The following is a 10,000-nucleotide window of genomic DNA, read 5'->3' on the forward strand; positions in this document are numbered from 1 at the left end:
ATAAATATCTCTTATCTAATGTTGTTTGGTAGATTCGTTATCTCTCTCTCTCTCTCTCTCTCTCTCTCTTCTTATATAATTGGTGGTTATTTGTCAATGTTGGAAATCAATATTTGAATAAATCTACATTTCATTAATCCGAGAGTCAAGAACATAAATACCCGCCATGTAACGTGGCGGAGTCAATGGGTTAATTCCCTATGATCTCCCTCCTTTACTGTATATTGGTGACAGAGATTCAATATTTAAAAAAAAAATCAATAATTGAATACATATGTAGTTCATCCTCTAACAACAGAAAGGACATAATTAATATAATAGAACATTAGATATAAGGCGACAGCTTGGCTGGCTCATTAGAATATCCAGATAAAATGAATGCTGTACTAGTAATAGTTCTCTGTGCTCTAAATTCAAATCTCGCTGTAGTCAACCTCGCCTTTAACCCTTCTAAGACGATAAATACTGTACACGTCAAGCATTGTCTTAAAATCGGCTTCTTTCGACTTAGAACCGTCTGTCAATCGCAAAGTCTTTCTCCAGAAAAATGACGATGGTAACAATCTCTATATTTGTATACGTCTGTCTTGGGCTGCTCTGAGGCCATGAAAAGTACTAGTGATATTATAGGCCGAGTCGATTCACTATGGTCTTCCTTCAATTCAGTCTGCTTTCCTTTCAGTCCATCGTGCTTTCTTTTCAATTCATTGTGCTACCCCCTCAATTGTTCATCCTCGTTGGATCAATTCCCTGTACCCTACCTTCAATTCACAATGCCCTCCTTTCAACTTACCATGGTCTCCTTGCATCATGACCTCCCTGCAATTCCCCATGATCTTTCCTTGATACAGTCGGCGGTTTCTTCCATTCCTCATGCTCCTCCACTTGCAACACATCATGCTTCCACTTCATTTTCATATTCCCTGCTTCTAATTCACATTACCCCCTCTCTTCAGTTCACAAGTCATCATGCTCAACCTTGTAGGCTTTTACCAAAATGACACGTATATATGAAACTATATCTGCATCACAACCTCTTCAGAAAAAAAAAAGGTTGCATTAGATAACAGAATTGTAGATACGCTGTCTGAAATAAGACAAGTTGGTCATATGTGGGACCACTTTCATGTTTAGCATGCTCAATCGAATCTGAATATTGCGCTAAACAATAACAATTATATTTGAATTAATATGCATTTCATCCCTTCAGGGATGAAATGCATATTAAGTTACTATCATCTTATGATATCGGATCAATTCACAGTTTCCTATTCACACTAAATAAATTCTGGTCTCGTGCTAATGTTATGTATACATATACATACGTGCACACAAATGAAAACATATACATGGATGTATATGTGTGTTTAATGATATATATATATATATATATATATATATATATATATATATATATATATATATATATAAAAATTTAGATTCAAGATGAATATGGTACTTAAGTTTAGGTACCAGAATTTAGTATGATATTATCCAAACATTTCCAAAAAGTGAGGTGATCAAAAATCAAAATAAGCAACAAGGATATTCAAGGTTACTGCAGTATGATCTTTTCATGCGACTCCATTTATTTAAGCAATGCGAACATTACATTAAATGTAAAATGCAGAGCAATCTTCAGCTGCACAAAGATACAGAAAATTTACTGAAATTTACTTTCAGTAGAAGGACATATTACTGTTGTAACTAAATTTAAACAATCCAACTGTATATTTCTCATTTTGTCCTGTTCTGGCGTTTTGCGAAATTTTTTCTGGAGAACATTATTTTTCTTTGTGGTTGGGTCGTTGATGACCTCTTTCTAGCATATTGGATGTCCACCTAGTGGTCATCCCTTATACAAGTTTATATATATTTAGAAATACAAAATGGGACAAGAACGCAAAACATCCAGACAGCTATGTGATACAAGAAAGGGACAACAAAACATCCAAATAGACGATACAAAGAAAACATGGACGGGCCATTCGGAGTTTTCTTTCCTCAGTCGAGTTCCAGATTATCTTCGCAATTTCGTTGTTTATAAAATGCCCTGGTGTCAGTTTGATCAATTATGCTTCCTCATCTAGCTATCATTCCGCAAATTGCCCAACCAATATATTTGAATAAAAGTAGTGAGCACTGTAGAACAATAGGCAAAACTTCACCCAGTTGAGTTTCCGACGTTGGATCTCTTCCTAGTTGAAGCCATTCGTTTCACTTAACATTCGAAATTTGATGCCCTAGAAAAGGTAATCAACGGGATAAACTTTCACTATTTTTTCTTTACCTCATGACATCGCTACTGATTCTGAAATCGAACCCACTACTTTACGTTCATGAGCCCAATATTCTAACCATTAAGCTGCGCACCTCCATTATATACTATATCAAAGTTTGTTGTAATCAAGTCTCTATGTTCCTTGAGCAAACCTCACTATGAGTTAAGTTGCTTCTCATTTCTCTATTCGCCGATAGTCAATTTTATCAAGAATAACTCACGCCTACAAACAATTGGTTTTGTACCTATGTAAATATTGATTTTTAACACATGAACCAGACCAAGATATTTTGGGGTTTAGGGTTATAGACTATTATATAAATCACAGTACTTAACTGTTATTTATTTTATCGACCTCCAAAGTATGAAAGATGAAAGCAAAGTCGAATCGTGACAGGATTTTAATCCACAACATAAAAGGACATAAAGAAATATTGCAAAGAATTTAAAACATTTAAGTCGTCGCTCTATCGGTTCTTTCATTCACCTCCCTTACTATTAACATATATCAAAGAAACCTATTTATAAAATCTGGTTGATTCTATTTAAAGAGCCGTTCAGTTCTGGTCTTTGCTGGTTAAATATGGTTCATAAACGACATTGAAACATATCATAAATATGCCCTCGTCAACAATGCTCGTAATATAGATAGGCCGTAAAAACAACGGGAAAGTAGCTCCGAGCCTTCTATTTAAGTCTATTAAATGGTTGGTAGTCTTTCTATTCATCAGTTTATTAAATGGTTGATAGTTTTGCTTTTCATAACTTTCTGCTTTCACCTATGGAGGAATTTAATAATACTTATGAAAGGTTATCAATTGAGAATATGAGTTTGTGCTCTCGTTTTTTTGTTTATCGAGTAAATATCCGAACCTTGAAGTGATAAGGATGAGTGACTTAAAAACTGAATAAAGGAGAGGATCTATCTATCTATCTATCTATCTATCTATCTATCTATCTATCTATCTATCTATCTATCTATCTATCTAGCTATCTATGTAGCTAACTATATACAAAAAAAGGAGTGAGAGAGAGAGAGAGAGAGAAAGAAAGAGGAGAGTAAGAGGGAGGGAGAGAGGGGGGAAGGTAAAAGAGGGACAGAACGAGAGATAGATAGAGAGAGAAAGAGAGATAGAAACAGACAGAGAGAGAAAGAGATAAAGAAACAGACAGAGAGAGAGAAAGAGATAAAGAAACAGACAGAGAGAGAAGGGTGTATTCAGAAAAAAAGAACGTGGAAGTAAAAGAAAAAATCCTTGAAGGGTTTCTGTTGTTTGTGTGTACGAGCGTATGTTTGCATGAATGTATGAGGTTTATTCTTATGAATGTATGTACGTACGTATGCATATACATTTATACAATCATGATTGTATGCATGTCACTGTAAGGAGATTTTTTTCCAAAGTTTTCTATATAGCTGTTGTTTTCTGAACCGTACCTCTCGACAATCGCTTATGGTATCTGCCATGGTATCGTTTAGCCAATAATGTACAAAAGATAACTTACCTACAACACAGAAGGGTCTCCTGGCGAACTTGATCCTCCCCATCCATCCTTGATATCTCGATCGACACCCGGCAGACCAAATTCGGAGCAGATACTCCAGTGTGAACCACACAACCATGACGACTTCCTGAAAAATATAAAATGAAAATAGATTTTAATAAGGTTTTCCTAGGCTGTATTTAAGGTTAGTGTCGTAGTCTGTCGATTCACTTAACTGCCTATCTAAGCCCGAACAGCTAGAGAGTCAAAACTCGCCCTTAGAATTCTGCATCGACTATCTCGAAGACGCTGCATAAAACATCGTAGATTGTAGCCATAAGAAAACAGTTCGGTAGACTGATTTGGACGAACTTAGTAGCACACTTCAACATGAACCTACATATGTATCGTATATTCACTCCATCTTTTCTATCCCTACTATAGTTCTCTCCATTAAAGCCCGTTACGCTTATATCACTTCCGTCCAAACATTTCTGACACTCGTCTCTTCTATCTTTGCCCGTTTTGTGCCTCTCCACAAAACTATCGTGTTAATTTATTGTCGTATACGCTTGCACGACACACATACCACCCTTTAATACAGTTATCAGATCAGTCATAAAAGTAGATCCATATTTTCAAAAAGTAGCGAATTGTGTTTTAAAATAAAGTTATTCAAAATTAAATTTTGCAAATAAATTCTATCCATCCATCTGTCAGCCTGTCTGTCTGTCTGTCTATCTGTCTATCTATCTATCTATCTATCTATCTATCTATCTATCTATCTATCTATCTATCTATCTATCTATCTAATGTACGTACACCTGTCGAATGGATTGTATCAATATACTTATGGTCCACTTTGTCACACTGTGGAGTATTCAACCACGTATGTGCTAACTGAAGGAATTTTGAGTTTGTTAGTTCAGATGATCGAACGCCTGAACACAGATATACACAGACCCACTGAACATGTATATAATTAAGATTCAGTTGAATTAGGTACTTAAGTTGAGACACCAAGTATTATCCGTACAGCTCGAAGTAAGGTGAATAAAAAGTAAATAAGTAACAAGGCTGTCAAGGTATTAGTGCATTACGGCCGTTTCAGGCGGCTCTTTTTAATTGAACAATAGAAGCATTACATCAATTTGAAATATTACCGCCAACTTCGGATGCAAAACAGGTTTTCAACATACAAGATATTCCATTATAATTTTTAGCAAATATTTAATCAGAACCAGAAAATGAAAGAATTACATGCTGCTACTATTGTAGCAGAATTAACGTAGAAAGAAAAATATCTCAACTAAAATTTGGAGTGGCAGAAGAGAATAACAGTTGAGATGGTAATTTAGCTACAATTCTTATTTATTTCCTTATCACCATCAAAAGATCTAATACAGCTAGTATACTACGTCCACTAATACTTAAAGCCACTGGGAGTTGTCAGTTAAGTTCTAGCTGCTGGTAATAAATTGAATATTGTCAGATACTCCTCCAAGCCTTAATTCAGTATGGCTATAAATTCCTTATGATCACCTAAAGAAACGAATCTCGGAAGAAGTCTGTAAGATAGCAGTATAAAGCCAGAAAGACTAAGAGTAGGGGTGACATAAACTCTTTTAATATTTTCAGTTAAAAGGGCCTACAATAGAAAACAGAGGACATTATAATGAGATCTAAATGGGCATTAAGGGTACAGGGGTAAAAGAAATATATAACCAAAGTATAGGAAAATCTATATGTTATCATATTTTGTATAATAAAAAGAAAAGTTTCTGCTCTCTTCAAGGCATAAAGAAATAAATTTTTATGAAATGACCAATAGAAATGCAAAATAAGAAAAAAGACGGAAAGACAAGAAAAAGAAATAGCGACAGAAAACAAGTTTTTATAGGAAATGTTGAAAGACAGATAGCGAGTGAGAGATAGTCGCTGATGTTTCATACCCTGTGTATGTTTAATAGTTGAAAATGAAAAAAAAACCGGCACAAAAAGAGGGGAAAAGCGGCTAGAAGGGGACGCTGACAACCCCAGAACTGTTGTTGTTTCCTGCAAGTTTTCAGTTCGTTTTTACTTTTATCCCATGTTTCACGCATGCGTAGAATTAGGCATTATCTCTCTCTTTCAATTTCTGATTATAATGTACGGAGACATGCTGTCAACCATTCGCAACTTTGCACTAATTAATTGGAATTAAGAAAGGTATGCAAAAATAACTTCCTTTGGTGCGCGCACACACACACAGTTACAGCCCCCACTATATTTCTCTCCTCAATTTACTCACATTCCTGTTTTCCATATAGGACATTTGCATTTCGCCCAAAGCAGGTGAAGCGGAGGAAGGGGCATTCAGTATTTCTTTCAGAAGAATTAAATTTTCAAAAACAAATTTTATTTCCCATATTCATAATCTCTATTTTTCCACGTGGATAACATACAAAATTCGAAAAACAATTTAAAATTAGGAAATTTCGGTGGAGAGTGGGAAATTATAATTTTGAAAACGTGATTTCTAGGCAAAATCATATTAATCCATTCGGAACTGGAGGACAGTCACCACGCAAAAAACAGACCTTTCCGATTCTTTTTTCCTTTTATCTTTTCACCGGATTCCTGTTTTCGATGACGGAGATTCTGAATATGCAAAAAAACACTTTTTCAACTTTTTAAATTCCTCCCCACACCCAAATTTTTAATTTTTAACTTTTATCGAAATAGTTTTTTTCAATCTTCGTGGAAAAATACAGAGATTAAGAATATGGTTGGCGGAAACAAATTCTAATTTCAAAATTGATCCACACCTCATCCCACTGTCTAAATGTGAAAATAAACGGCTGTTTTGTCCGTTTCCGCATGCGTAGATTTATAGTGAAAAAGCAAAAGGTTCACCACGAAACACGATATGCTAAAAATAACAGCTAAAAGTCCTTAGAATTTTTGTGGTTGTGGGTACATTTACAGAAATGAACTTGCACAATGTTACACCTCTGAATTTTTTAAATTGTGATATTGAATGAAGGGGTTTAGTCGTTACCGCCAAAATTAATTTCCCTTGCATTTTCTCACTTTTTCAATATTCAATTAAAAGAGAGAATATATTGTTACCAACACCATTAAAACTTTAGTCACTTGAATGATCTGTCATTGAACCAGGATTTTAATTTCATTTCATACACACTTTGCTATCATTTATATGGAGAAATACAAGCGTGGCATATAAAGACAACTTACTTTAATAGAAATTTTATGAGTACACTTGCGTAAATGTTTTTCTTGCGCACCCCAACCCACACAGACATAGACACATATGCACGCGATACACATGGATTAAGTCCCATTTTGGAAGTATGTTAAAGTTTTATTATTTTGGAATGAAGAGTACTAACATAGGTGCTGAGCCAGTGACTAAACTTGTAGTATTTTGTTGGGATTAATCTAATAAATTGACAGAAAAATAATTGCTTTTATCAGAACCGTTTACCTTTCAAGCGAAAAAACAAAACCGACGTATACGACAGATATGTCAAATATATTTTGTGTGTTTCTTTCCCTGTTCATTCGGATATGCTGTAGAAATTGTTGCGCGCACGCACCCTCAACAACAATAAATTTTCCGGACATTTAGTTATTTTCAGCATATCGAGTTTCATGTCGTGGTCCTTTTGTTCATTTACTATAAATCTACGCATGCGGAAACGGACAAAACAGCCGTTCGTTTTCCCTTTAAGACAGCGGGATTGGGTGTGGATCAATTTTGGAGTTTTTCACACTGGACATGACGGTATTCAATATACAAAAGACGCAAACCGGGAGACGGTGGATTCCATTTCAATCTTTGGCCACAGGAAAGTCCATGAGCTGCGTTTAGGCATAGTTGGGAAATGGGATTTTTATAGCTCCAAATCCAAGCGAATGTCCAATATACTTTGATGATCGATACACTGGTAGTTGGAAGTTTAATCAATCCATCGATAGCTTTATAATCTGCTAACCAAACATATGCAATGATATTTTTAGAAAATATAAAGGAGCGTTCGATATAGTCCTCTATTGCTACGAGTTTTCAAGCGGACCAAAGCCATATAAGTGGATTTGGTAGAGAAAAACTGAAAGAAGCCCGCCGTGTATATTTGTATATGTATATGTATATGTATATGACAAGATATAGATTTTTTTTCCAGAAATGAAATACGGAAGATATGCTAATATTTTCTCTCTTACTAATATTTTCACTCTTCGAGAAGAAGTCTTGACTTCAATAGGAGAGAATATCACGGGTGGAAAACTTGTTTCCTCCGATTTCCAGATAAAAAAATACATACATACCGACATTCATACAAATATACATATATTATAAGTAAATATGCATAAAACAACCTTTATATTTTCTAAAAATATCATTGCATATGTTTGGTTAGCAGATTATAAAGCTATCGATGGATTGATTAAACTTCCAACTACCCGTGTATCGATCATCAAAGTATATTGGACATTCGCTTGGATTTGGAGCTATAAAAATCCCATTTCCCAACTATGCATAAACGCAGGTCATATAGGATATCGTTATGAATTCATATTAATAGTGTCACTACGTTTGAAAATATGCTATAGCTTGTTGTATCATGTTCAAATGTAATGGAATCAGAGCGTAACAGACTCATGAAACGTATCCGTAATAATAACAATATGCATCTAGCGTTACACAGATAACTTCATGCTCTCACAAACTACTTTGAATATGTGTATTTATAAGTGCGCATACGGATGTGTATCTCTTTATATGCATGCATACACACTTAAACACATACACACACATATGTACGCACGCACACACTCGTGCACACACGCACGCGTGCTCGCACACACATATGAGTGTGTAGGTGAGTGTGTGTGACTGTTCACGCAAATGTCGGACCTCTCTCTACCCCTCTCTCTCGCGTACCCTCTCTTTCTATATATGTGTGTGTGTCTTTTTCGTATATGTGTGCATATATTTATTTACATGTGTAGTGAGCAGGCTTTCCCGTAGACACGACTGAGTACGGAGGTTGTGTAAAGAGAAATACAGCATCGCTCTGTAAATAACAATATGTAGCGTTTCCCGGAAAGACTAGCTAATGCTCTCGTTGGACCACAAAGCTGTGGTCTATTGCATTTGGTAAACGTAACAGGTACTCATCGTCATCTACAATACCTTCAAATTAGACAGCAGAGCAGATGTAATGCATACATGAAGTGAAAACCCTAGTTTTGTGCACACAATACAATCACAAGTAGAATAGAAAACTCCATAATCAGTCCCGTATGTTGTTACGGCTTTCCTTTCATTAGAAACACACAACTAAAGATTTTAATGGAATAATCAAAGAGGAGACTCATTGATATACATCCTGCCATTAAAATAGTTTCCAGGCATCCTCGTCTTGTTTGTCTGCTTTATTATGACTACTTAGAGAAAAGTTAGCGTATTAGGTTACAAGAAACAAATTATGCTAATTGTCAAGATAGTACGCGACTGTTTATGGTTTTATTGAAAGTGAACTACCAAAACTCCTGCAATGGTATCGTTTAGAAATTATAATGCAGTTTATTTTAGACACTCTCCTTTATATATATACATACGCGCGCGCACGCACACGCACACACACACACACACACACACACACACACACACACACAGATACCTATATATATTATATGTAAAAATCGAAGGTGATACACATACTATCTGTTTTTCTCTGTCGAAATTTGACAAGAACGCTTGTCAAACTGCGGAATGAGAGAAACAGTTAGTAATTTTGTTAACAACAAAGTATGTACATAGTCGGCTTAAAAGCATTGAGTTCTCTAATTTGCTTCGGGCTTCATCTGTTTTCCCGAACAAAACTACAACATACATGCATAAGTAGTATATATAGAGAGAACATTTATTTAAGCATACATCTGTTTATATTACATATGTGTCCATACACTATATATAGAAGCAATATTTACCTTCGCCATAATCTACAGTGTTGGCAAAATATTTTTCGATATATTTTATATTACAGCAATGAAACTAAACGCAAATTCAGTATTCGAACTATCTGTCACAAAGTGTTAAATATGCAAATCAATCCATTCAGTTTACAGAAATCATTAAGGTAGAGAACTTGTAGCCAATATGCTCATGGATAATTCGAGAAGGTGTGTGGGTTCTTAGACTTGTAACCAGCATGTACAGCTGAT

The 10,000-nt window shown here is 35.2% G+C and overlaps 1 protein-coding gene across 1 annotated transcript in view; it reads right to left on the reverse strand.

Moving 5' to 3' along the window:
- LOC106884508 (uncharacterized) overlaps positions 1-10,000 on the reverse strand; it is a 718,976-nt gene that overhangs the window by 192,228 nt on the left and 516,748 nt on the right. The window contains exon 3 of the mRNA XM_052967039.2: positions 3,788-3,914. Within this exon, the coding sequence (XP_052822999.2) occupies positions 3,788-3,914 (127 nt within the window). The remainder of the gene's footprint in view (positions 1-3,787; positions 3,915-10,000) is intronic.

Source organism: Octopus bimaculoides, chromosome 4, assembly GCF_046866305.1.
Source record: "Octopus bimaculoides isolate indiv1 chromosome 4, ASM4686630v1, whole genome shotgun sequence".
NCBI classification, from domain to species: Eukaryota; Metazoa; Mollusca; class Cephalopoda; order Octopoda; family Octopodidae; genus Octopus; species Octopus bimaculoides.